This window comes from Perissodus microlepis, chromosome 23 (genome assembly GCF_051167445.1).
Source record: "Perissodus microlepis isolate ML-2025 ecotype Zambia chromosome 23, ASM5116744v1, whole genome shotgun sequence".
Taxonomy (NCBI): Eukaryota; Metazoa; Chordata; class Actinopteri; order Cichliformes; family Cichlidae; genus Perissodus; species Perissodus microlepis.
In genome coordinates this window covers 36,222,696-36,249,697 of record NC_140482.1, presented here as the reverse complement: position 1 = coordinate 36,249,697, position 27,002 = coordinate 36,222,696, and the positions used below count along the sequence as shown (strand labels likewise).

Here is a 27,002-nt window from a genome sequence, read left to right as displayed (position 1 = left end):
TTAATTCCGTGTCTTTGGAGTATTGGAGGAAGCCAGAGTGCATGGGGACAACCCATGCAAACTCTACACAGAAATGCTCCAGCCAGATGGTGAAGTCCAACTCAGGACCTTGCTGTGAGGCAACAGTGCTAATTACGCCGTCACCACACCTCTACATGCCTCAGTTATTGAAATGAAATGATCAGGGAGTGTAGGGAGGGGCGGGTATCTCTTTGGAAGTACTGCTAAAAACCTGAAACTCTGAAAAGTGAAGTGCCTCAATCACACATCTTTTAATGTTACTCTTTGTGGCTGGAAATCACAAATCCATTATCTAGCAAGGTTTCTGCTTCATAATTCTAAATGTGGTTTTATGAACTAAAGTACAATCAGATAAATAGTAAAAGATTTAGCTTAATTAAAAACATATTCCAGTAGCACAATGCTCATTGGTACATTAAAGACATAATTATGCATAATCTGCAAGCTGAGGCAGCACAACGAAAACAGAAAAGCATGAGGTTTTGAAAGTCTGCATATTATGAGAAATACATTACTGAAAGTAGAGCTCACCTTTACTACCAATGTGTCCTCTATCATCTTTTTAATGTGTGAAAATACAAGTAGTCATTTCATTACATGTGGTACCACTCCCTATCACTGCAGTTGTTGAGAACAAGTTGGTTCTTTTGCCAATAGCTCAGCGAGGATTCCATTTAACACATACTGCCACCTACTGACAGAAAGCACTACTGCAGCAAAGGTAGCATGGTAATATTTCCATGCCAGGTTGTAGGAGGACACCTAGTGGCAAATTACACATGAGGACCTTGTTTAAAACTGTTGAAAAATTGTACACAAAGGGAAAGGCTCAGAAAGCACAAAACAAATGTGAAAAATGTGTTTATTTGGGGTTAAGGCATTTCTGCTTCAGTGTTAGAAATGTTGCATGACTGAAAATACAAGTCACCTAACTGGGTACGTGCACTGATTTATGTGAATTATTAACCAAAGATTTCCAGGTCAAAGAGTAATGTGCTTTCAGATGTGGGTGTAGCGCAGGTATTTCTTTCCAGAAGGCACTTCTTCAGTTGTCACACCATTAGGAAACAGAGACGCAGCTTCAGCATCTGAGAGCGAGGGAATGACCATGACTTTGTCACCGGGCTGAAAAACATGTAAGGGTATTTTAGACACAGGGTATACGCCTTTACTATTTCATCATACGACATTCCCCCAATAAACCACTTTTTAGGAATAAACCTAAAATGTTAAATGAAATTTAGGAGGCAGTTAGCCTACCTTAAAAATGGTTGGTGCTTCAGACCAAGAAAAGTTTAACACAAATTTAAAACTGACCCCCCAAAAGACAAGACGTAACATGCTATTGGTGGATTTTGAGTCAGCTAGCTTGGAAAGAACCATTCTGCATTCAGCCTTAGTGCTAGGCCAATTGTCTACTCACTGCAGACCCATATTTAATAGAACTTAAAAGCACTTTATGAGTCTTTATTAGCAAAAAGTGAATATTTCCCAACTATTTAAATCATTTCTATAAAACACTAATGTTTTATAATATGACAGACTGCTATAGTCTTGGTTGGAAAAAAATTTCAATGGAAAAAAAATAATAATAAAATGAACAGGCTGGGTCCCAGGACGATGTTTACCAGATACTGAATGTGAGTTTTTACATTTGTAATAATAACATTATTTGCCATTTGCAGTCTAGTTCAATTATGCACACTTGGCATGGATAACTTATTAAGAGCTGCTGCTCAGTAGCTCCGCAGGTGGTGTTACATCAGTTCTTGTTCTCTGTTGATGACCTCGCTTGCTGACTGATGCCTTAACTACGTACCTTCCAGTCAACCGGTGTGGCAACCTTCTTCTGTGCAGTCAGCTGCAGAGAGTCAATAACTCTGAGCAGCTCATCAAAGTTTCTTCCTGTAGTCGCAGGGTATAGGATGGACAACTTCAGCTTCTTGTCAGGGCCGATCACAAACACCTAAAGTGGAACGAGATAACACTCCTTAACCACAACACTCTGGATATACTCTGTGTTTTAGATTTAAAATTTTTCAATATGTCCAAAAATGCTAAAACAGTAAAAAGGGTTTCCTTGCTAACTGAATTAAAATAATTAAATAACTGGCCACCTTGTTAGGTATGTCTGAAGTTCAATGAAGAAGAAAAGGTGATTTAAGTGAACATTGTTGTTTTTGCCATGTGGGCTCTCTGAGCATTTCAGAAAATGTTGAGAATGTTTAAAAAAGAAAAAAAAAAACATTTTTAAAAACTGTGAGCAGTAGTTCTCTGTGTGAAAAGTGCCTTGTTGATGCCACAGGTCATCAACAATGACACACCAGTCAGGTTAGAACAGGACACTGAGGCTAGGGCTGTTCGATATAACAATATATATCAGATGACGATATAAAAACGTCTATCGTTTCATTTTACGCTATCATTTGTTTCGTGGTGTCGCAAAATAAACTGTTTACGGCAATATTTTTTCATCGTTTTGATGGTCACTGTAGTGGCTATATTAATTTCTTAAAGTTCTCTCTTTCTCTTATATTTTATATAACCACACTACGGACGGACAAGCGCCTGTTTTTATGCGTTGTGGTTAGCAACAACGACGGTAACAGCATCGCGTGTCCGCTTGTTTATGTTCCACATAAACCTTTCACAATAAAGCTCAAGATCCTGTTGAGACTTTTCAAAATAAACTGAATCACGTGAAAGAGCAGATTATTTACGGATGACAAGTAAAAAAAGAGCCGCCAGGTGCTAAAAAATAAACCTTAGACTCAAACGTTAGAACAGGCTTTTCCCCGCAGCACGCTGTGTAATAAATACTCACAAAGAAAACGGCGGCCTTTACAACTTATGTCTAAAAATGTATAGTTTCATGCATCGGTTAATTAAAACACTCGACTCCAGCTACATGACGCGCAGCTGGAAACACTTCCCGCAAGACGAGCTGCCCGAGATTCACAGAATTTACAGAAAATGTTACATTTTTGTGATTTATATCGTTATCGGACGATAGAATTCTTATATCGGGATATGAGATTTTGGTCATATCGCACAGCCCTAACTGAGGCTACAGTTCACACACCAAAACAGGACAACAAAAAGGAAAGACAATACTGGATCTGATAAATCTAAATTTCGGCAGTGAGATTTGGATAGTATGGTCAACTTTGACATTTGTGTCATGTCACAAAGCTCAAATAATCTCAAACTGGTTTCTTGAACATGAAAATGAGTTCACTATCCACCAATGACTCATTGCTATCCACCAATGGCCCTCTCAGTCACCAGATCTCAAACCAATGAAGCACCTTCGGGATGTGGTGGAATGGGAGTGTCGCGTCATAAATGTGCAGCTTACAAATCTACAGCAACTGTGTAATGCGATCGTGTCAACACGGACCAAAAACCTCTGAGGAATGTTTCCAGCACCTTATTGAATATGATCATTGCCTGGGACTAGCAAGGTGTGGCTAACAGAGTGGCCAGCAAGTGTACATTTCTGTTTAACTGTAAAAATCAATACTTTTTTCAAGTATTAACTACCAGGTATGGTGGGTAATTAAAACAGCAAGTATAAAGCCAAAACATTTCACAAGCATGCAAGTCAGTGCAGATCTTATTGCAAAATAAAAATATGCATCTAATTGTTGTCTGTTCTTTCACAATTATAGTGCTATTTTTTGTTTTACTTTTATTTAATGAAGAAAATAAAAAGTGAATGGGTTTCTCACACAGCGAGCAGTGAGGGGCATGCCATCTTTGTCCTTCTCATCTGGGTCCAGCATACCCATCAGGACTGACAGCTCCCTCTTGTCATCAGCGATGATGGGGAAAGGCAGGTCAGTATCAGCATTTTTGCTAACAGCCATCACATCCTGTTCAGAGACAAGAGATACAGTCAGCTTTTAAATGGTTGTTAGTTCACATTTCATCCTCTGTTAATAATTGTGTCCCTCCTGGCAGCCATCTCTCCACTATTGCAGCACAGGTTTGATGAGTGATCACAGATCCTCGGCATGTAATCTTTAACTACTGGATAAGGAACAGCAGCATGTTTTATAAAGGCCATAAGTATATTCGCCTGTAGTACTATCATTGTTAATTTGAAGAACAAACGTAGAAGAAGAAGTAGAAGTAGAAGAAGAAGAATCCATAATAGTTTAACTTTCTTTGACAAACAAAATACATTAAAAATAGTTTACATTGGTAAAAAAGTTTAAATGATATGCAGAATTATATATTTAAGTCAAAATTAAATCTGTATTTTTATAAAGTAAAAGGTAAAACCACGGCTGGTGACCAAAGTGCTCTAGTGTATTATACTCTATTATAAATACTTAATACTGCTGATTATTTTAAGTTGGAAGATTTCACAAATTTAAAGAAAAAAAAAAAAAAAAAAAAGCACACAGCTCTGATCCACTCAGAGAAACATTTTGCAGACTATTATAAAAGTTTGGTGCTTTTTGCTTGACCGGGATCAGCTATGATTCCTTACACTCAAAGTAATGTACAAATAACAGCTGTAGTAAAGTCCACATTAAAAAAGTGTGATAACAATTAGGGCTGCCACCATTAGTCGACTAGTCACGATTACGTCGACTATCAAAATCGTCGACGACTGATTTAATAGTCGACGCGTCGTTTGAAGCTTTGTAAGATTCCATAAGACGCAGGAATAAGTAGTAGGATTTAAGAGTGTAATAACGGACTGAAACAGAAGATGGCAGCACTGCATGTACAAGGATGCCAGCTGCCGTTAAACCCCGACGAAGAAGAAGCTGTGTCCCATAATTCATAGCGCGGCCCTGCTCAGTTTACAACAATGGCGGCAGCTAGTTAGTATTAATATTACTCTTATTATTCTTTCTGGGTCACAAAATAAACGTTTAACATATTTTCAGGCGAGAATGTAACTGTGTAAACCTCAAATATCTGCTCAGTTTATCAAGACACCACATATTTTCAAAAGCGCTCCGACGTTTTCGGAGACGTCTGTTACCCACCAGCTCGATAGCTAACCGGGGTTCAAGGCTCACTAGAGCCGGTGAGAACACCGGACTCCCGGCAAATCGTTTTCAAACCCACCACAGTCTTTCGCTACTCAGGTTAAACATGATATATGAGTGACTTAGATAACTTAAAAATTATATTGTTTGGCTTTTTTTAGTATTTCATCTGTTCCTGAGTAAATCGGTTTGGCTGAGATTAAAGTTATCGTTTTTACACAGCTGAATAAACGTCAAGCAGACAACTGATTATCAGAAGTGTGAGATGCTCGAGAATATACTCCGATGTCCTGTTATATTTTAGATAGCAAGGAGCAGACGGCTGAGTTTATTAAACTCCACCGAAACAATCTGCACATTTCATTAAAATTTAATAAACTATCATCTTGTCTTTATTTTTAGTTAGCACATACCTTAAACACTTAAAGCTGTAAGCTAATGATAGTTATATAAGAGCAGCAGATGCTGGTGCAATAACCTGTACATTTTACGTCCAATGGATGCATGATCTGATTAGTCAACTAATTGCAAAAATAATCGGTGACTAGTCGACTATCAAAATAATCGTTTGTGGCAGCCCTAATAATAATAATAATAATAATAATAATAATAATAATAATAATAATAATATTATTATTATTATACACTACAACAGAAACAAGAAAAACAAGAAAGAGACAATAATTAAGTAAGTAATCATTATAATAAACATTATTTCTTCCTCAGTGTATTTTACACTTAATATCATTTTCATACTTTAGTTCCAGTTGAAGGTTGTAAATTTACTTTCATATTCGTTCTTTCTTGCAATGCAAAACTATTTCATTACACTCCTTGCTGGTTTTGAAAATAACTACCATTTAGTGCTTCTGATGAGGTGCATGTTTCTATATACTATTTGCAGCACTTAACCTACTGTATGTGCTTCTTACTGGAAACTTAACTCGAGTTGGGACTTGAAGGCTAAATTACTTAATTACTCTTAGACCAGACATGTAGGAGCACTAAAGTTAAGATAAACAGGTTTTTTTCTCCCAACGGAGCAGACAGAACCAGATCTTCCCAGTCCACGGACATTAGACAATTATTTTCTCTGGAAATGTGAAGAAATTAAGCTTAGGATAGATTATATAACCTGATAATACCAGGTTGAGTTTGAAGATAATGGTCAATATCTCAATAATATGTACTTTTCAGCAAGGGTGTCCTGAAGAAGTTAAAGAAAAAAAAAAAGTTCTTATACAGTTTGTGCTTGTGCATTCCTAACCTTGCTCCAGCTGTTGTGATCAGCAACACTGTCAATGGACAAGGCAATCATCTTTACGCCTCGTTTCTTGAACTCATTGCTGATCTTGGCAGCACGGGCAAGCTCAGTGGTGCATACAGGAGTGAAGTCCCTCGGGTGGGAGAACAGGATACCCCATCTGCAGGGGAAAAGAGACATTGTTCCAACTCAACAAGGCCTTTGTTTGGAGCATCAATTAAAATTAAAAATAAAATGTTAAAATAAAAAGTTTCGATGTGTTCGATCATCTTTATAACAGTCATCGTGTGCAATTCAAATTTTTATAGACAAGGTGTGTTACAAAAATCAAGTCACAAGTTCAAGGTAACCACAAGCTGAAGAGACTTGTAAAACAATAAGCAAGTTTTCATGCTTTCACCACCCTGTGTTTCCAACATGCTTTACAAACTGATACTGAGAAATATTCTGAAAGAAAAAGATAATTAAAGAGTAGGAGCCAAAAAAAAAAAAGAGGATGAAATAGCAGAGAAAGGGGAACAAAAGAAGGAGAGTAATTTCCAAACACAGGCTAAAGCAACAAGTATCTGTGCAAGACTTTAAATCCACTAAGGAGTTACCTGTTTAAAGTAGCTTTGGAATCATGTGAGTTTGGGGTCTGCCATGACTTGGATGGATTTGCCCTTCAGTCTGTTGTGACCCCTCATCACATGGTTTAGAAGCATTATGATCAGCTGATTATTGGGTGACTAAACCAGTTTGGGTTTTTTGTTTGCTTCTTTGATGTTTTTGGCTAAATATCCTACGACTACCAGGCTTCAAATGAGGCTGAACAAAGTTTGTTCACCTCTTGGGATTAGAATTTGAACTGGTAGGGGAAAAAAATCCAAATGAGGGGGGAAAGTCACAAGGAAAAGCTTGAAACCGTTTGAACAGATGGCTGCCTCACACAGTCCAACATTTCCAAGGAGGGAAAAATAAGGAAGTTATTATGCAGTCACCAAAACTGGGTGGTGTTCTCATGTTGATGAAAGCTGGAATTATCTGATCCAGTTACACTTTTGATAACGCAATGTGTGCCAAAACTTTAGGATAGCAGAATGACTGTTTTCATTCTTTTTTCCCCAAATATTCTGCTTTCTCTGGCAAAAACTGCAAGGCATTCGATTTGTAGGGATATAAAACTGCATATAGGAGAAGCCTGAATTTTGAATGGTTTGCCATAAATCATTGCAAATTATTTTCTTGGGTATTTACAAATCAGCTAACAACTACATGTTTCAGTTTTTCCAAAGGAAAAAAAACACCCCAGATATTTAAGTAGTGTTGAAAAGTGTTCCTGTTTAAAGCACATCGTTTTTTATGGGGAGGAGAGAAGAGTGGGGGAAATAATACCCAAAGGAAGTTGCATCATGTTATTGGGACACCTCACAGCAAAATGTGCATTTCCACATTTCACCTCGAGCTGTGTGTGGGTGGGTGTGTTAAATATTATACATGCACACAGTGCTTTTTTTCTCTGCTCTCTTAACCAATCGAGCCTATTATTGTTGGATGTTTGAAGAATGTGTGCACTGCCAAGTTCAACAATAGGCACACAACAAGGAGTGCAATTAAACATCAGTGGAGAACAGACTAGAGGGAAAACAAACAGCCACGCACACAACCGTTTCACACAGTTTACATCTCCTGTATCTAATGAACTGCTTCTTTTAGTCGTTTTTATTGTCTAACAGTTTACCTGTTAACAGCGTGTAGTTAAGACTGTTAACTAAGTTTTTTGTTTGTGTAGTTAACAAACTACAAGTGTCTCTAAACCAATAGGTCACGCTTGTGTAACGCCGTCTATGTCAGCCGACATAACTGGCGAGTAAGATCTGGGAAAAAACTGCTAAAGCTTTTAATCGAGAGGAATCGCGAAGGGATGGTAACTGACTGACCACGCAACAAGCTGCACTGTTGCAGCATTACTACCAAAACCCACTTAAAACAAGTTACAGTGCGACGTCTGTACACTGCAAGATGACACTCACGAGTTGCCCAGGAAGTCGTGAAACTTGATCCTGCCGATGCTGGTGTCGGCCTCGAAATTTGGGATTTCGTCTCCCAACAGAAGTCCAGGCATGCTCGACTCTCCTGTTCAGCTAAAACACCAGAGATAACGGACAGGAGCAAAAATGCTGATCCACTGCGCAATATTTCAATGGATCCGGATAGAGGCGGATCCATTCGGTCCAGCGTAGCTCACCGACCAACCAGAGGAGAGTCCTAAAAACACGTGGGGTTTTTTCCGACATCTTTCGACATTAACTATCGAAACAAACAGAGAATAACGACGCAAACGTATTAGAAAAAAAATAATTAAAAACTTTTCAAAACATAATGTGCAAAGTGTAAGAAAGATATATTGTTAATTTAAAAACGAAGACCAAAATTAATAACTTAATTCATTAAAATATGGAGAACTCGTCATAAATTTTAGGCCTTGTCAGTTTGCTAAAATTTAATTTGTCCACCGTAATGAGTGATGACAATCTCAATAATAATGACAATCCGATGCTACATTTTTTTTAAATAAGAAAAACTGAGGTCCACTCTAAATTCAAATAATTCTATAAAAAAAACATTTTTATAGAAAATGAATTAAACGAACGTTCTCTAAAAATAAATAGACTTAAAAACAAAAGATAAAAAAGATTGCAAATATTAAACCGTACTAACTCAGTTTTATAGAAATCAAATACATGCAAACTTAAAACTACTCAATTTTATACATGTATTTATTCATTTATTTGTTTATTTATTTTGAAAATACACAATTTCTACACAATTTTAGTCGCGATAACTTCGCTAAGGGAATAAAATTGTTTCGAAAACACAGCTTCCCAGGATACTTTGCGAGAAGAACAACAAATATGGCGTCTCGGCTCATCTTTTCCTGGACGTGATAAGAATTGTGAAACGTACAACAGATGAGCTAAAGAAGCGACAACCGGGACAGCACTGCAGAAAATTTACCGCTGCTGTGCATCTACGCTACACATACCTGTCTACGCCGGTGAGTCAACGGACACCATGCCCTCTCCTAAAGCGAAAAACCCCGGTCGCAGCGGAGGAAGCCCGGTGCTCGGGAGCTCCAACGGCCGCTACGAGTTCATGTCTCTGACAAAGCCGCTAAACCGGTCTTCACCGCCACACCTGCTCCAGCGCCAGGGCTCCGACCCGACCACGGCCCGCCTTCGAGCCTCTGAAAGCCCCACTCGGCGCCGGGGCTCCGGCTCCTCCACGGGCTCCGCGAGCGGTCAGGGGCCACCTGAAGAGGATGGTATCCGGCTCAACCCCTCCCTCATTCGCGTAGCGCTCAGCTCCCTGCTGGCCATCGACCTGTGGCTGTCCAAGCAGCTGGGAGTGTGTGCCTGTGAGGACTCGTCCTGGGGCAGTGTGCGCCCCTTAATGAAGCTCTTAGAGATATCGGGACATGGTATCCCGTGGCTGGCTGGTACCGCCTACTGTCTGTACAAGAGCGACAGTGCTGCAGGACAAGAAGTCATGCTCAACCTTTTCATGGGTAAAACTCTGCTTTTTGTGTTCTTTCATGTTGCTTCTTCTTCCAGCATCGTATGTAATCACAGACAAACTCCTCTCAATACATATCAGTGTGCCACTGAGCTGGGTTTGGTGTCACAGCTCCTTGCTCCTTCCCGGTCCTGATTTGTCCTGCACAGTTCTTCTTTCATAATTTCTTCACTTAAGCAACAGAAGAGCTGATCCCACCTCTCATAACGCGTCAGATAATGAGTATACAGGGTTATCTTTGTGTAATTGGTATTGGCTGGCTCTCACCTGTAGATGTCACCGATTACACCTTTTGTGATGTTCCTTCACAGCTTGGAAAACTGGTAAAAGCATAAGATTATGTGAAATGGGTCTTAATCTGTAAAACTGGATAGCTATGTAAAATGTTGAATGACTGAAGTGCCAAAGTGGTCTGGGGCTTCTTTGCCTCCAGGGAGAGTCCATGTGATGCTGTGTGAAGCCACAGCAAGGAAATACATGTGATAGTGATGTTTTCAGAAGAGCAGGGTCAAGACCGGAGTATTCTGCAGTGAAACCAGAAATGCCAAAGACCTATATTTGGATTCTAGACCGAGTTATAAACAGTTCTTTAATTACCGAGGTTGTGTTCAGAGTCATAGTTGGATTAAGCAGTTGGTATCAGTAAAGCCCACAGTGTCATTTGTGATTGCATGTACTTATTTATTGTGGTTTTACATTATACATTTATTGCTGTACGGTGGCAGTATTACCTCGGTAATATCATAGGAAAACAAATATGTTTAATGGGCTTCTAAGCTAAAAATATGAGTAACAGTTTCATATGAAATTGACCTATGACAAAGTGTGATGGACATTTTCTCTATTTTATGACCTGCTTTCCACTTTCAGATATTAAGGAGAAGTCAGAAACTGAATTAAGCTGCCGTTTAAGCTGGATCAGGCAGAAACTTCATGTTAAGGGGCATTAAATAACAGACTATTGAATAAGGGCTTCCCTAGTTAAACCTCATCTACCACAATAGAGAGATGTGCCCCAAGGGTATTAAATAAAGAGTTCAGTATGTCCCCATAGTCTTTCAGTAATCATTTAATATTTACTTGCCAACCCTCCCAAATGCATAATGTTAGTGAGTAAGCACCAACTACTGTGGTTCATATCAGCATTAAATAAACACAAGGCTTTAAGAAGTATTACCTTAAGTAGTTTAGAGCAAGTAAGCATCGGTTTTGGTAAAATCCCAGCTCTTCATCAAAACATGTCTGGAACAAGACTCCCTCTTACACAGCACTCTGATGTGGGGGCTAAGTTGTGCACTTACTTCAAAAGAACAGCTTAAAAGGGAAGCAGCAAACTGCTGTGTGATAATGCAAACCGTCTAAACCCTTTTCTCTCTATGGTTATTAACCTCAGGTCTTAAAAGCAGCAGATAATAATGTAACCACATAGTAGTTGTCAGTAATGATGGATGCAATGTGCATTTCTGTTTTCATTTTGCTGAAGCCCTTTCATTAGATTCGTAGAAGCGAATTGGCTTCATGCCACCTGAGTGTTGCATTAATTTTTCAGTGCTGCAGCCCAGGAGAGCAAAAGCTTTTCATTCTCTCAATGCAGAAACACGACTTAAAAACTGCAGTCATTCCTGTAATCAATGCTGCTGTTGTATCTTTCCCTTTCATCATACTGTGAAATTCTTTGTGATATCATTGTGGTGCAAATAACAGTTAGGTTTTGGGTTTTGTTAATTTATTTTTTTTTTTTCAATAAGAAAACCCTGGTTCAAACAACAACAATCTTTACCAGATTGCAGATTATTGTAGGCCTTCTGCAAGTCTAAAAATCTGCAAGTCAAGTTAACTTTTCACTTTTTATAGGAAAAAATAAAGGTTAACACAAAGTTTAATTCATCTGCTTAATCTTCAAGATCCTGGAGGATTTGCTGGCACTGAAATGGACTAAATAGTCAATGGTCTGGTTCTTACCTGGTGCTTTTCTACTCTACTTGATCACTGTAAACACTTCATACAACATGCTTCATTCACCTGTTCACACACATTCATACGAGCACTTTCTTCTACGTCGAAGTGCATTCTTTCTAACATTCACACTCCCACTGTAACATGACTCATTTCACACTCGGATACGTCAGTATAGTAGCACTACGGTTAATGTTATTCAACACCTGTGCGTTCAATGATGTCAGTCATTTGTGGGAAAAAGTTCCATACTAGGATCCAGGAATTGACTTAAATAAAGCACCTAAACCTCTTTAAGAAAGAGAGTACAGGCATGTATTGGTAGTGATTCATAATGCTCCCACCAGATAGTGCCACATTGAAGAATTTTACAAAGAATGTTATAATCAGAGTAGTTTCTCTTGTAGTTTTCTATACCGAAATTGCTGTTTTATTGGCAAATTCAGCTTTTTTTCCCCCTCCGATGTAAGTACTATAGTATTTTATAGTGGTGATCAAAATGAGGTTGATCCCAGTTGTTCTTAGTACATTTAATTATTTCTTTACCCATATCGTGCTTTTTTTGTGTGTTTGTTTGTTTGTTTTAATGTGGTTGTGTTGTTGTTGTTTCATGCATTGTAGCATATCTCCATCTTCTTCCCCTGCAGGCCTGCTGCTGGACCTGATCTTGGTTGGCATTGTTAAGGCGGTGGTGCGTCGGCGTCGGCCAGCACATAATCGTATGGACATGTTCGCCACCTTTTCTGTGGACCGCTACTCCTTCCCCTCCGGACATGCCACGCGTGCCGCCATGTGTGGCCGCTTCCTGCTGGCTCACCTCGTGCTGGCTGCCCCGTTGAGAGTCCTCGTTCTGCTGTGGGTGGGCCTGGTAGGGTTGAGTCGAGTGATGCTGGGCAGGCACAATGTGACTGATGTGATGTTTGGGTTCTGGATGGGCTATTGCCAGTACAACCTTGTGGAAATGCTGTGGCTGTCCCCTCAAACACTGCAAGGACTGCTGGGACAGTCAGCTTAAGGACTTAAGGAAATGGTAGTTTATATTTGAGTAAAGGAGCACTTACACACCTTTTTATTTAGTAATATATTCTCACTGAATTGAAAGCAGCACTATTTCTAAGGTTGGGATCATTTTAAAAATACATTTACTTTGTAACAAAACGATATTTGCTGAAGAGAAATATGAATAATGTTGTGCAGCATAAAGTTGTGTTAAAACAAAAATTGTTTTGTTATAAAATAAATGTTTTTATACATTCAAATAAATATTAAGAATACTTTACATCCCATAAGTGTTGTATTGGAGATTATGCTGACACTAGAGAGTAGATCTTTATCAAAAAAAAAAAAAAAAAACACGAAGAGTTTTTCATGTTGTGTGACAACTAAGTCCACTACTAGCCCTCTTTCTGAGGTAGCTGCTAGCTCGTCTATAACAAGTAGCAGGTTAATCCCAACAGATTACAGGAGAACAGGTTTGACCATTTACCTTCTGAAGTTCTCTAACTCACCTATGACACTTCTGTAGCTTGATTCAAGGATACAATATAAAGTCTACAGTTTCCTGATTTAAGTGATTGTTTGAATAGAGAACATTATTTAAAGTGCAGTCTATGAGCTTTCAATTTGAATGAGAGCCACCTGTGATTTCAGAAGTAAAGTAAAATAACTCACTACAATTGCCAGATCAATGATCTGTCTCAATTTTACATTCACAACACAGTTTAATGGGCTCTTACTTACTTTACACATCCACAAACTTTATAAGCAAGCTCAGTTCAGTCTTTACAAAATCTAGCAAAAAGTTTTTAAAAGTGAAACAGATGTGTTGAACACAATGTTATGCTACCACAACATTCCACCAGTGGCAGCTTATTCGCATGCATCAAAAGAAGTGTACTTTAGAGTTGCTGCACAGCTTTAAACACTGTCTGAAAGCTTTCAGTGAAATAAGTTGTTCAATCTGGAAACCATGGCAAAAATGTATTAAATAGTAGTATTTATTAAACATAATGGGAAAAACTGAATTAAAAATATCCAGAATGTAACTTGTTTTATAATTTATGAATCAGACATGGGGTTTTTGTTTTTTGTTTTTTAATGGAAGATTGTATAACTACTCTGTGAATAGTTTTTTTTTTTTCACAATTCACATTTACTTGCTGACATCAAATGAAAACTGCACATATAGCGAACTTGCTTACCTGTCTTCACCTGCCCCCCTCTAGACTTTCTAGGAGCTAATCATGATATAAGCCCTAACATGTCCTCAAAGCTTTGTTCACAGAGCACAGAGGGCCTTTTTTCTTCTTTGCGTGACTACTGATCAGATAAGAAGACATAACATTCTTTTAAGGAGGCACATCCAAACCCTCATAAAGATTAATTGCACCCCATATATTTGTCTGTTTCACTTTAACACTATCTCTCTTTCATTAATAGTCAACCAAAACTGTACATGTAACTGATAACTTATCCGCTCTGAAGGATTACATACACTTAACCGTAATGTTATCAGGTCGTCTACATATATCACTTGCAGAAATTTGCAAACACAGTATAGTTGGCATATCAGAATTGTACAGTGTATTTGCTTAAAGGGACAATTCACCCAAAAGTCAGTTGGCTTAAGAGTTGTCTTCACTTAAATGGAATAAGACACTGCACATTTGTCTTTATTAGGCAGGAATGCAGTATAATGCACACACTTGGGTCTTAAGTACTACAGGAGTATATACTGTATATAGACGTTTTCATTGTGAAATTTACTGAAAAACTAATGAAAAAAAGTAACTTGATTCACTTGAAATTGAATGACTCACAGGTGTGCTGTTTTAAATATATATAAAATATTGTAAATATATTGCATGGTTAGGTTTTTTCATTCACATTTAAATGCTCTTGGACATTAAATACATAATCGTATATGAAGGGGAAAAAATAATGATCTGTAGTTTCATTAACCAATTTTTCAGTCTTGTTTTCTGGTTTTCTTTTAAGCCCTTTGCTGCATTAGAACTTTGCACAAAAAGTAAAAGTTTGGTTGATTATTTCTTTGTTGTAGCAATGCTTCTGGGTGATAAATCTTATACTGCTGGAAAGCCTGTTGTTTCCCCCTAAGTGGTGCCACATTTGTAAGGGAAATGCATTTGTGGGTTGTGCAGCAGAGTTGAGTATTTGCGTTGCACCTATGAGAAACTTGCCAAATCTTCTCTGCCAATGCCAAACAGCTTATTCTGCTATTGATTCTTTGTTTTTGAGCTTCTGACTAGCAGCACCAGTGACCCTGCCAGTTAGTGCTCCAAACATGCTACGTTTGACTGATCTGGATAGGGCTCTTGCCAACTTCAAGAGCAACTTCAAGGGGATGTTGCCCAAAATAAAATTGCAGCATTATTTGGAGTGAGCTCTAATACCTTCTCCAAATTAAAGATCAAGTTCCATATAACGGATCAAGTCAGAAGTAGGCCATGAAGTGCATGTCACAAGAAGACAACACCACATGAAAACCATTTCCTCACCCTGTCAGAACCTCGAAACTGCAGGCTGTCTTCTACAGAGGACAAAATGCTGGACAATATGGTGAGACAATCCAGAACAGACTCCACACAGCCAGTCTTATGAGGCCGCCAGGAGGCCTACCATGACTGCCCTTCACAGTAAGGCCCATTTGCATTGTTGGTGTGAGTAACATGTGCACTGGAACCTGAAAGTGTGGAGGAACATTCAGTAATGCGTCCAGATTCTGTCTACAGCAGTCAGATCGCCTCTTAAAGTATGGACTCCCTACTTTTGAACATTGAACAGGGTCCTTCCAGAGTTTGGAAGTTGAGAAGATGGTGTTCGTTGATTTCCAATGAACACATATGGGATCAACTTGTGCATGCTGTTTGTGCAAGAGTTACCAGCACAACCAGACTGGCTGACTTGTGACAAATACTGGTTGAAGAATGGGATGCGATCCCATACCAGTATGTGACCAACCTGGTAACCAGCATGAGTAGGAGATGCCAGGTTATTGTGGCTGCGTATGGTTCGTCCGCATGCAACTGAAGCCCGATTGTTAATTTACAAACTGCTAAATTGCCAACATGTCTTGTGTCTTCAAACCTCAATAATTCAACCCAATAAACGACACAAACAAGAGTAAAGAGCAGACCAAGTTGTTTCGCATTGCCAGAGGAGATTTGGCAAGGTTTTCATGGGGGCAAACCACGTACTCAATACTTCTGCTCAAACCACAAAAGCATTTTTCTTACAAATATGGCAGCATTTAAGGGGAAATAAACAGGATTTCCAACGGTATGAAATATATAGTGTTACAACAAAGAAATAACTGAGCAAACACAAATTTCCTGACTTTTGTGATAAGTTTGGAAGCAAATTAGAAGCTAGCTGCAGGGGCGTAATTTCCAGGGGGGTTATGACCCCCCCCCAATAATCAGACCCAATCAATATAACCCACCCAATAAATTTATGAATTATCTTGCATAAATAGACTGTTTATTTTCTTTACTCATTTCAGTTATTATCTACAAAATAGTTGGATGTTTAATCATCTGGGAATTTACCCAGATTTATTTATTTATTTAGACAGAGATCTTGACACCCACCCCACCCCCCAAATGCATGGAATGCATGGGTAAACACCTGGAATGTAATAATTTCCTCAAGTCCATACCTGATTGCTCTGTCTGAAAATTAAAAATTTCAGTCCAAGAAAATATCGCCTAAAATTTTCTTATTGAAAATTTGTCCTAATTCCTACACTGTGAAATAATTCCTAACAATACTAGAGTTTTACTTTTTTACTTCTTTTTAATGCTCCACCAATGTTTAAAAAGGGCAATAATCTAGATAAGTAAATAAAAAACTAATAAGCTGATTTCTTTTAAATGACACAATTTAATTTGCCACTTGTGCCAAAGCAGCAAGCAGTTATTTTGTTGGTATCACATTTAAGTGATGCCATGTTTAGGTTTACTATTTCATTTATTATGTTATGATATGGTGTGTGCTGCAAGGGGTTCATGGATGAATGGACATTAGGTATATGGTTTTGTTTCTGCATTGTACATGTACTAAGATGCATGGATAAATGTGGAATGTGCATTTGTGGAAATCGCCATCGCCAAAAGGACTGAATAATGTCTCTTTTTCAACTACAATAATGAGTGATACAATGTTCGTAGATTATATATTTGATGACCTGGCTCTTTGACCTACTGAACCCGACGTGAATTTCAATTTTTAGTCAAAACACAAGAAACAGTCATGTTTCACTGGGTTAGGTATCACTGGGTTAATAATTATCCACACCGACCCAATGACTGAACCTGTACGCGAAGTTTTTCAGTGCACATATTGCTGTATTTCCCAGATTTATTTTGATGTTTAATCCATTTTGGTGCAATGCCACACTCAGTAGTTGATTAAATGCCCAAGTGAGGTCCAACATTAACATTAAAATTTTAAATGACGCAAGTAGTTAAGATGTTGTAACTGAAATGTGTGTTTGACGTTGGCATTGTCACAGAGGCTATTGACCCTTCCCATTAGAACGTGGAGGGTGTGAGAAGAGACGTAGTTAACCGTTTTTTGTGTCCTTGAAGCTGCTCCACTTGTGTGCCAAATCTGAGTGAATGTTTATTTCTTCTTCTTCCTGGTAAAATTGCAGTGTTATTTAGGAAATTTTTGCTTCTACTAGGGATGCACATTGGCTCCATAGCTGATGGCAGTGGCTAATATTTAATCTGTAATCGGTGCATTCATTTTGCACTCACTTACTGTTCAAAGATGTGTGATTAGAAGGTGAAAGTACATTTTCAAATAGTTTTCTTTAATGATAAATATTTTTTTCTTTCCCAGTACAACAGAGAAAATGAAGGGATATGAACATTAGCTGCCAGTCGAATCAATACTTCAAATAGCAGTATCAGCTAATCACCATCAGTCCATCATTATAAAACTAAGCTTAGTAAGTTGAATGGGAATTTTAAATCCTTTTTGATTGGTTTATAATTCAAGAAAGAAAAAAATAGTTGTGCTAGTACTACAAAGAAAAGCAAAGAAACATTATGAATATGTTTTTGAATCTCTGCATGAGTTTTAATGCCGTGTTTGAAGTGTATGGCTAAACCACTCTGTCAGGAGGGAGCAAATACTTGAGTCAGTTGCACAACAGCTTGCTCACTTCAAACACACACCTCAGTACTGCCAGAGACCAGAAGTTACATCAGTTTTTTTGTCCTGTATTACGTGTATTTGACAAAAAGAAAGTTTCGTGTCCGTCTCTGGGGTCTTTTTTTTTTTCCACCGGTTTGTGCTAGTTGGTCTAAGCCAGATCCAGATACCTGTATGAACTCAGCAGACTGTTCCCACTCAGATATTTTATTGACCTTGTGCAATCTGTGCTGTCTCTGCAATAACTAACCAATGATCTTCCCAGTGCCAGTGAGAAAGGTTTCAGCTTTGAAGATTTTCACTTCATTACACTTTGGTTGTAAATCTAAATATGCTGGATGGTAATTTTTGTGACCAAATAATTTTTATGATTGATTCTTTTCTTTTTTTAAGACTAAAAATGTTTAAAAAATTAGTTGTGTATGTTGTGTACTGAAAGATTTTGCACATTTCTCATAACCTGTACTGTAACAGTTGAGAAACTTTATGAACAAAATGTATTTCTTATTCTATACATTCTTCAAACATGAAGCCAGCTTCTATACATTTTACTGCACTCATTGCCTGCTAAATACTATGAACTTCACTGTACATCACTTGTATAGATCTTATAATGTACATTTATGTATACGTCTGTGTGTGTGGTTATGCTGTATTATAGTCCGTGGATTTGAATTTGCTGTTGAAAATTATCCCGTAATTTGATTGTAAGAATTTGTAATTAAATGGGGAACCAATCTAAAACTATTTTGCGTCATGTGTAATAGATGGATACATTAAGAGAGTGCTGTGCGTATCATTATTGCTCCTTTTTCCCATTGCTCACTATTGTCACTCATTTGCACTCCTCTTCCTACTTAAAATAAAACAAATTGAACTTTAGTCAAAGTCAAACCCATTTTGATTTTGGTAAACATGGTTCAGCTTGGTAGCTTCCTTTTTTGGACAGGACTGAGAGAAAGAAAAAAAGAATGTGTATAGTTACCCTCTCTGTATAAAAGTCAGTGCTCAGGTGATGCTTGCCCCACTTGAGAGGCACACCAAATCACCACAGGAAGATCAAGGTAAGCAAAAATAGACACTTTCTGCAATATAAAGCTTCCATATGTGTGTCGGGATTTTTAAATCAGCAATATTTCTAAGTGTGTCATGGGGTACAAAGGGTTTAAAATAGCTTGTGATTACTTGAATGCAAGATGGCGTATTTCTTTTCATTTATTAACATAATTTTGCATTGTTATGATATTGTTATGATAACCATGCTCCAATGATATAATGACAAAATGGTAAATGGCCTGCATTTGTATAGCGCTTTACTTAGTCCCTAAGGACTCAGTCCCTAAGGACTTCACACACTGGCAATGGCAAGCTATGTTGTAGCCACAGCTGCCCTGGGGCGCACTGACAGAGGCGAGGCTGCCAGACACTGGCGCCACCGGGCCCTCTGACCACCACCAGTAGGCAAACATGGGGTTAGTATCTTGCCCAAGGACATTTGGCATGCTTGAGGTCTTTCAAAGAACTTTGATGTCACCTTTGCTCTTCTGTTTCTGAGAAGAATGTTTTATGACAGATGCCAGGATTAGGAATTAGTAGAGTTCAGTCATGTAAAACATGGTTAAACCATCAATTGCTCTAAATTGTTGCAGTCACTACTTTAAATCAAGTAAACTAACTGAGGATTATTGGAAAGGGATTGCCACGTGACCGTTTTATCTCGCTCTGGTAAAAATCTCTCGAGCATTTTAAACGAGCTGGAAACTAATTTAAGCTTCATTCTTAAACAGGAAAACTGTTCAGTATTAATACAGTTTTCTATGCATGTTTTCTTTTGTATTTCTTTTTTAACATTAAGATCTTGTCACCTGAATATAGTGCAATTGACGGTTTCCTTGGTTACAAATTTACATTTTCATACTTAATTTCACAAATGTTCAAAATTACAGGTACATTTTCCAACAACTGGTTGCAGGTCCATCATGGTGCACAGAGTAGCAGTGATCGGGGCAGGCCCCTCTGGTCTGACCAGCATAAAGGCTTGTCTGGAAGAAGGCATGGAGCCAACGTGCTTTGAAAGTAGTGACGACATGGGCGGACTGTGGAAATTCAAGGCAAGTCTACATTTAAGAAGACAAACATGTTGACAAGCAAACTGTTCGTGTGAAACAGAGTAAAATTCTTTGTTGTCTTTTAAATCTATTTCTCTGCAGGAAGTTTCGGAGCCCAACAGGGCTAGTATCTACCGGTCACTTACAATCAATATCTCAAAGGAGATGATGTGCTACAGTGACTTCCCCATCCCCTCTGATTATCCCAACTACATGCATCACTCTAAAATCCTGAACTACTTCCGAATGTATGCAGACCACTTTAAACTCCTAAAATACATTCGCTTCCAGGTAATAAAAACAAAGAAGAGTAGAATGAGAGAAAAGCACATTGTTCAAAACTGTTTTGGTGACATTTGGCAGATATCTGAAAACCTGAATCGGCCTACATTGTTATTTTTTAGACCTTAGTGAAAAGTGTGAGAAAAGCACCGGACTATTCTCACACTGGCAGGTGGGAGGTGTTGACTGAAGAGAGAGATGGACATGAGGAGAGGCATGTCTTTGATGCAGTGATCTGCTGCTCTGGTCACTACACCTACCCTAACCTCCCACTCAAAGATTTCCCAGGTAACATGTTTTGCATTTATCCTGAAAAGGCTTTGATTAAAATATGGCTGATTTTTAAAATGCAACCCTTAAAAAAATAACTGTCTTGTTTTTATACCTCTTTTTGTGTTAGTCTTTTCATATGACACCTCTGTTATGTTGCAGGAATTGAGACATTTGAAGGAAAATATCTCCACAGCTGGGACTACAAAGGACCTGAAGACATGTACGGAAAAAGAGTGGTGGTAATCGGAATTGGAAACTCTGGAGGTGACATTGCTGTGGAGACCAGCAGAGTTGCAGAGCAGGTTGAAGAAAGCTTTTTCGTTCTTCTTATCTTCTTTTGATTAGAGATAGAAAAAAAAAACTCCTTCATGAGTTTTGGTGAATTCTGTCTTTCCCATTCTCCAGGTGTACATGAGCACTCGTCGTGGTGCTTGGATCATCCGTCAAGTTTCCGACAATGGTGTGCCAGTTGACATGAAGTACAACACACGCTTTGTTCATATCCTGTTTCAGCTATTCCCAATCAACTTCTTCAATTGGTTTGGTGAGAAGAAACTCAATGCCATGTATGACCACACCATGTACGCCCTAAAACCCAAACACAGGTAGGTGGTGTCACGCCCACATAGATTTTGACTCAGGCCAAGGTAATGAGATCAATCACAGTGCGTTAGTTCCCTATAATATACACCAATCAGGCATGACATTGTGACCACCTGCCCAATACTGTGTTGGTCCCCCTTTTGTTCCCAAAACAGCCCTTACCTTTTGAGGCGCTGACTCCACTAGACCCCTGAAGGTGTGCAGTGCTATCTAGCACGAAGATGTTAGCAACAAATCATTTGAGTCCTGTAAACTACAAGGTGGGATCTCTGTAGATCAGATTTGTTTGTCCCACACATCCCACAGGATTGAGATCTGGGGAACTTGGAGGCCAAGTCAACACCTCAAGCTCATTGTGCTTCTCATATCATTCCTGGACCATTTTTGCTTTGTGGCAAGGCACATTATCCTGCTGAAATAGGCATCAGGGAACACAGTTTCCATGAAAACAATGGAAACTGCAACAATGCTTAGGTTGGTGGTACATGTCAAAGTAACTTCTCCATGGATGGCAGGACCCAAGGTTTCCCTTCAGAACAGTACCTACAGCATCACGCTGCCTCCGGCAGCTTTCCTTGTTCCTATAGCGCCATCCTGTTTACAGATGTTCCTCAAGGTAAGCGATGCACACTTAGCCAGCCAGCAACGTGATGTAAAAGAAAACATTAACAATACTAATCCCTGCAGACTGGGAACACCCCACATGAGCTGTAATTTTGGAGGTGCTCTGCTCCAGTCATCTGGTCATCACAAACTCTCTCAATCCCCTATGCTTGGCCAATTCTCTGTTTTTAACACATTGAATCTGAGGACAAAATGTTCACTTGCTCCCTTATAAAGAGATAACTGGTGTTACTGACTTCACCTGTCAGTTGTCGTAATGTTATGCCAGATTGGTGTATAACGCTGTGTTGTCAGATGAGGGACTCTGCTTCTCATTAAAATACTCTACTCTAGGCTCTTCAGTCAGATCCCAGTAATCAATGATGACTTACCAATGAAGATTCTGTCCGGAGCAGTCATCATCAAACCAAATGTGAAGGAAATCTGTGGGTGCACTGTGGTGTTTGAAGATGGAAGTACTGTGGAAAAGGTCAGAGAAGAGTTTTCTTCAACTTTCTCCAAGATCTTTGTTCAGTGAAGGCTTAGTTTAATACCATATTTCTTTGTTGTCACAGGTGGACACTATTGTATTTGCCACAGGGTACAACTATGATTTCCCCTACTTGCCAAAAAATGCCATGTACAAGTCTGGGCACCGTGCGGGTCTGTACAAGCATGTTTTTCCCCCAACCCTAGAGCATCCTACTCTGGCTGTCGTGGGTTTCATTCATGCCCTTGGAGCCATCATGCCTCAGGCTGAAATGCAGGCCCGTTGGGTCACTCGTGTCTTCAAAGGTAAGGTAGTCTCTTATTACTAACAGTTAGCATGCCTAAGCACAAATTAGTTCATTTATATTTACAAATTACCTTTTTTGCCGTCTAGGACATAAAAAACTGCCATCAAGCCAGTCCATGATCAAGGCTGTTGAAAAAGATACAAAAAATATTGAAAAAAGGTAACTATTTGTCTTATTAAATACTTCAACCTGTCTTTTACCATTGTCCTTTCTCCTGTTATATGTCAGAAGATGCTCTAGCTATAGTGAGATTGGTTAGCAAGGTGCATAGAGAGGTTAGACAGGTGTATTATCATAATACCTAAACATACAAATGCTCATTAGTCTGAACATGAAAATAAATTAATACTCACATTCTTTTTTCTTTGTACGCAAACTGTACACATACATAACAGCACCATTTTTAAAAAATCCAGTTAGAAATCTGAATTTGAAGCCAGCTGCTTGCATACGCTGACAATTCTAGCATGTGATTTGTTTTCCTTTTTTCCTTTTAAAGTTCAGACTGTAAAGGTTGCAGCTGCGTCATACCACATTTTAATCTTACACATTTTATAGCCATTAAAAGATATTTAATTTTAGACTTTTAATATTGCAGTGATCAAGAACACTTAGCATTGGAATTTTTAGACTCTGGAAGCAATCATAATATCAAACCTAAGTATAAACAAGGAATGCTTTATTCTAGCATATCTATTCTGCGCTATACTCTTATATCTTATACTTCTATACCATGTTAGTGCCACTTTAGAATAATACTATTCTTTATATTATTCTCTCCACAGTTACATTGTTTCAAAGCTGACCCCACTGCAGGTGGACTTTGTTTCCTACATGGATGAAATAGCTGGAGAGATTGGTGTAAGGCCAAGCCTCCTCTGGCTCTTCTTCACAGACTACCCCTTGTTCAAGAGGGTTCTCTGGGGGCCCGTTACCGCCTACCAGTACCGGCTGATGGGACCAGGGAAATGGGAGGGAGCCCGCAGGGTAATCTTTACCCAGTTTGATCGCATGTTCCAGCCTCTAAAAACCAGAAAGGTTTGATGTTACACTTTTTCTTCTGCAGTCTTCTTTGTTACTGTTGTGCATGATTTTAACATGAAGTAAAAATCATCACCCCCCCACCCCCCCGTAGCTGGAACCAGAACAGCCATCCACTGTTCGTCGACTGGTTAAAATGAGCTTGACTGTCATGGTTGGAGGAGCTGCTATCTACTACTTTCATACTCGCAACCCAGATGTCATCCCCACACTGCTGTCCAACATGCGTCCACAAAGAGTCTGATCAAGCTTCAGGGTCCAACAATGAGCAGAGCACTCTGAAACACATTAAATGAAATAAAGAAAAACACAAATTCTACTATTTCTGTAGCTCTTTAAAATATTTAGTTCACTATACTCTGAATTATTGAGTGATTAAAAAGGTGTCTGCTGATTTGTGTATAATTCTATTTTTCATATGTGTGGTTATTTTAATGCATAGATTTAAAGCAACATTTTTTTTCTTTAAAAAACCCAGAAACATTTAGTTATAACACATTTAAAGTGCATTCCTTGCAGTACAGGAACTTAGGCTGACAGTGGATAGAAATGAATACATTCATACCAATGCAGATGACAGATTTTTTTAAAATTATATTATTATTCTTTATTCTTTCTTTTATTGACAGATTTTCTGGATTGTTGAATCTCAACCAGGAAAACAGTTAGAAAAAGGTCTTATTCACATCACATTTTAAGTTATAACTGTAGAGTGTGAGTCCTGTGTGGATAAAGTAGTGTATGATCTGAATGGTATCTTGTGTGCAGCTCTACTCAAACAAAAAAGGGTATCTTCTGAGAAGAAAATGCAAAATCATTTCCTGATTCCCAAGTTCCTAATGTTGCAAAATGACTGGTGGCTGGTGTCAGCCAAACACTTTTGTTGTGATAATAATGAAATAATGAAAATAACTATTCAAAATATGAAAAGGCATATCTGCTGATTTAAGAACTTCTGGAAATTACAGCTGTATACAGTACAGCTAGTATGACTAAGTCATTTATTAATGTATATATTTCCACCTCTGAGTGAGCTCCCTATAGCACAGGTGTCAAACTCCAGGCCCCGAGGGCGGGTGTCCTGCAGGTTTTAGATGTGTCCTTGATCCAACACAGCTGATTCAAATGGCTAAATCACCTCCTCAACATATCTTGAAGTTCTCCAGAGGCCTGGTAATGAACTAATCATTTGATTCAGGTGTGTTGACCCAGAGTGATATCTAAAACCTGCAGGACACTGGCCCTCGAGTCCTGGAGTTTGACACCCCTGCCCTATAGTAAAAACATGGTGTCAAAGAAAAAAAACACCTCTGGTTTTTAACTTGGGAACTAGGGGAGAGCGGGGTAAGTTGTCACACTTTTCACACTGACTAACTTTTACTGAGCACCATACATCACAACGTAATAAATGTTTCACCAAATGAAAGAAGGAAGTCTCGGGCACATATGATGTATTCATTACATTTTCATATCTTATCTCATTACGGAGTTGTAGACTGTTGAATGGAGAATTTGCACTTGTGACAATTTGCCCCATCGGCAGGTAAGTTGTCACACTAGATTATCTTAAAATAAGAACACAAATACTTAATTGTGATTATTGATTTTAATTGTTAAATTCAAACCAAAACTGGAAATTTGAACAATTATGCCAAGAGAATTTGGAAAAAAAACAATTATTTCAATCCAATACACATTTTAATCAAAACATTAAGTAGAAAGAAAACTTTAGTTTGAACTTTAAACTCAAATGTTCTCTGGCTTGCACATAAATCCATCATAACTGAATGGAATGCTGCAAATAACTTGCTTTACTTAACATGTTTATCCTCTGAACAAAACAGATGCCCTATTTCTGATTAATCAGACTCAACTTCAGAGTCACAATTCTGGCACACATAAATTGCCTGGCCTGAGGTGCAAGCATCATGGGCCCATTTGTTGCATTTTACGCATTTTACCCAGGTCTCTTTTGGACGACTGTTTGAAAATGGCTCCACACAGACAAGGCAGAAGCACTCTTCATCATCTGATGATGACTCTTGAATTATTTTTCTTCTTTTAGCTGCGTTGTTCTTCATAGGTCCAGATGTTTTCCCCCCTCGCGTCCCTCTCTTTTGAAACAGCTTTTTGCTAGATTCAGCCTTATTCTTTTCTTTTTCTAGTTGCTGCTTCACTGGCGTGTCGGTTAGAATTGCTGATTTGCGTCGTTTTCTTCCTTTGCTGGATGGTTTTCGGCGGCCAGCTTTTGGATATGGCCGGATGTCCTCTGGAGTTGGTAGTCCGCTGTCAGTAATTGCAGTGCTGGGTAAGGGTGAGCTCGTGATAGAGATGGTGCTGGAGCTTGGCAGTGCAGAGTTGGTGCTGGGGCCTAGCAGTGCAGAGTTGGTGCTGGGGCCTGGCAGTGCAGAGGTAGTGCTGGGGCCTGGCAGTGCAGAGTTGGTGCTGGGGCCTGGCAGTGCAGAGTTGGTGCTGGGGCCTGGCAGTGCAGAGGTAGTGCTGGGGCCTGGCAGTGCAGAGGTAGCGCTGGGGCCTGGCAGTGCAGAGGTAGCGCTGGGGCCTGGCAGTGCAGAGTTGGTGCTGGGGCCTGGCAGTGCAGAGTTGGTGCTGGGGCCTGGCAGTGCAGAGGTAGCGCTGGGGCCTGGCAGTGCAGAGGTAGTGCTGGGGCCTGGCAGGTCAGAGTTGGTGCTGGGGCCTGGCAGTGCAGAGGTAGTGCTGGGGCCTGGCAGTGCAGAGTTGGTGCTGGGGCCTGGCAGGGCAGGGTCCGGAATAGGGCGATCTGTGACGTAGGATGGTGCAAACTCGGCTTCCAGAAATACATTTCTGTTGTAAGGTTGAATCCCAGCCACCCTAAAACCAGCCTGAATGTTCAATGGGGTTGCAGCCAGAGGATATGCAATTGCCACAATCCCAGGAATGTCATAAATAGACATTGTCTTCCCAGGGTTGTTCCTCATCCAGGCATCACACGTGCTGTTGATGTGCCTCTTTAGTGGCCCGTAGACAGACCTGTCTAATGGTTGGAGCCGATGTGAGCAGTGGGGTGGGAATGACAGCATGATTATGCCATTTTCTTTGGCATAATTGAGTCCATCAATGGAGAGATGAGACTCGTGGTTGTCCAAAAGGAGTAAACAGGGCTTCTCCTTTGAACACTTTGTATGTTCATTGAAATGTTGCAGGAAGTCAACAAAGTGTGTGTCTTTCATCCATCCAGAGGAATTTGCCCCTCCTTTGCTACCGGGTGGCCCGTTGATCAGGAAATGGTCACGGAAGTGGACACGCGGGAAAATAAAGTATGGAGGTAAAC

The 27,002-nt window shown here is 39.3% G+C and overlaps 3 protein-coding genes across 7 annotated transcripts; 2 read left to right on the top strand and 1 right to left on the bottom strand.

Annotated features, from left to right (window-relative positions):
- Positions 1-869: 869 nt before the first annotated feature.
- On the bottom strand, positions 870-9,418 carry prdx6 (peroxiredoxin 6). Its single transcript, XM_084920611.1, has 6 exons — positions 9,320-9,418; positions 8,307-8,583; positions 6,298-6,454; positions 3,753-3,896; positions 1,841-1,987; positions 870-1,146 (listed from the first exon to the last, which is right to left on the bottom strand). Exons 2-6 carry the CDS (start codon positions 8,396-8,398, stop codon positions 1,021-1,023), a joined length of 666 nt encoding a protein of 221 aa, XP_084776737.1. The 5' UTR covers positions 8,399-8,583; positions 9,320-9,418; the 3' UTR covers positions 870-1,020.
- Positions 9,349-18,732, top strand: plpp6 (phospholipid phosphatase 6). Its single transcript, XM_084920610.1, has 2 exons — positions 9,349-9,841; positions 12,453-18,732. Exons 1-2 carry the CDS (start codon positions 9,349-9,351, stop codon positions 12,818-12,820), a joined length of 861 nt encoding a protein of 286 aa, XP_084776736.1. The 3' UTR covers positions 12,821-18,732.
- Positions 18,733-18,923: 191 nt separating this feature from the next.
- Positions 18,924-24,108, top strand: LOC146361997 (flavin-containing monooxygenase 5-like). 5 transcript variants are annotated; one of them, XM_084920604.1, is made up of 12 exons: positions 19,034-19,049; positions 19,295-19,457; positions 19,958-20,096; positions 20,196-20,384; positions 20,498-20,663; positions 20,808-20,950; positions 21,054-21,253; positions 22,209-22,344; positions 22,430-22,649; positions 22,738-22,810; positions 23,437-23,689; positions 23,787-24,108. In XM_084920604.1, the coding sequence occupies exons 2-12, from the start codon at positions 19,453-19,455 to the stop codon at positions 23,934-23,936; spliced, it is 1,674 nt and encodes a 557-aa protein (XP_084776730.1). In that variant the 5' UTR covers positions 19,034-19,049; positions 19,295-19,452; the 3' UTR covers positions 23,937-24,108. The 5 variants fall into 5 exon arrangements, with proteins under 5 accessions (XP_084776733.1, XP_084776732.1, XP_084776730.1 ...); XM_084920607.1 differs by lacking the exon at positions 19,295-19,457 and having other exon boundaries at positions 18,924-19,049; XM_084920606.1 differs by lacking the exon at positions 19,295-19,457 and having other exon boundaries at positions 18,974-19,049; positions 19,932-20,096.
- The last annotated feature ends 2,894 nt before the right edge of the window (positions 24,109-27,002 follow it).

Excerpts from the sequence above, each read along its gene's own strand:
- LOC146361997 (XM_084920604.1), top strand. Across the intron at positions 20,664-20,807 it reads CCCACTCAAAGATTTCCCAG|GAATTGAGACATTTGAAGGA; the intron begins GTAACATGTTTT and ends GTTATGTTGCAG. Across the intron at positions 22,811-23,436 it reads ACAAAAAATATTGAAAAAAG|TTACATTGTTTCAAAGCTGA; the intron begins GTAACTATTTGT and ends TTCTCTCCACAG.
- prdx6 (XM_084920611.1), bottom strand. The coding sequence starts at position 8,398 with ATGCCTGGACTTCTGTTGGGAGACGAAATCCCAAATTTCGAGGCCGAC. Across the intron at positions 6,455-8,306 it reads CACGACTTCCTGGGCAACTC|ATGGGGTATCCTGTTCTCCC; the intron begins GTGAGTGTCATC and ends TTTCCCCTGCAG. Across the intron at positions 1,988-3,752 it reads TGCCCCTCACTGCTCGCTGT|GTGTTTGTGATCGGCCCTGA; the intron begins GTGAGAAACCCA and ends GTTCCACTTTAG.
- plpp6 (XM_084920610.1), top strand. The coding sequence starts at position 9,349 with ATGCCCTCTCCTAAAGCGAAAAACCCCGGTCGCAGCGGAGGAAGCCCG. Across the intron at positions 9,842-12,452 it reads CATGCTCAACCTTTTCATGG|GCCTGCTGCTGGACCTGATC; the intron begins GTAAAACTCTGC and ends CTTCCCCTGCAG.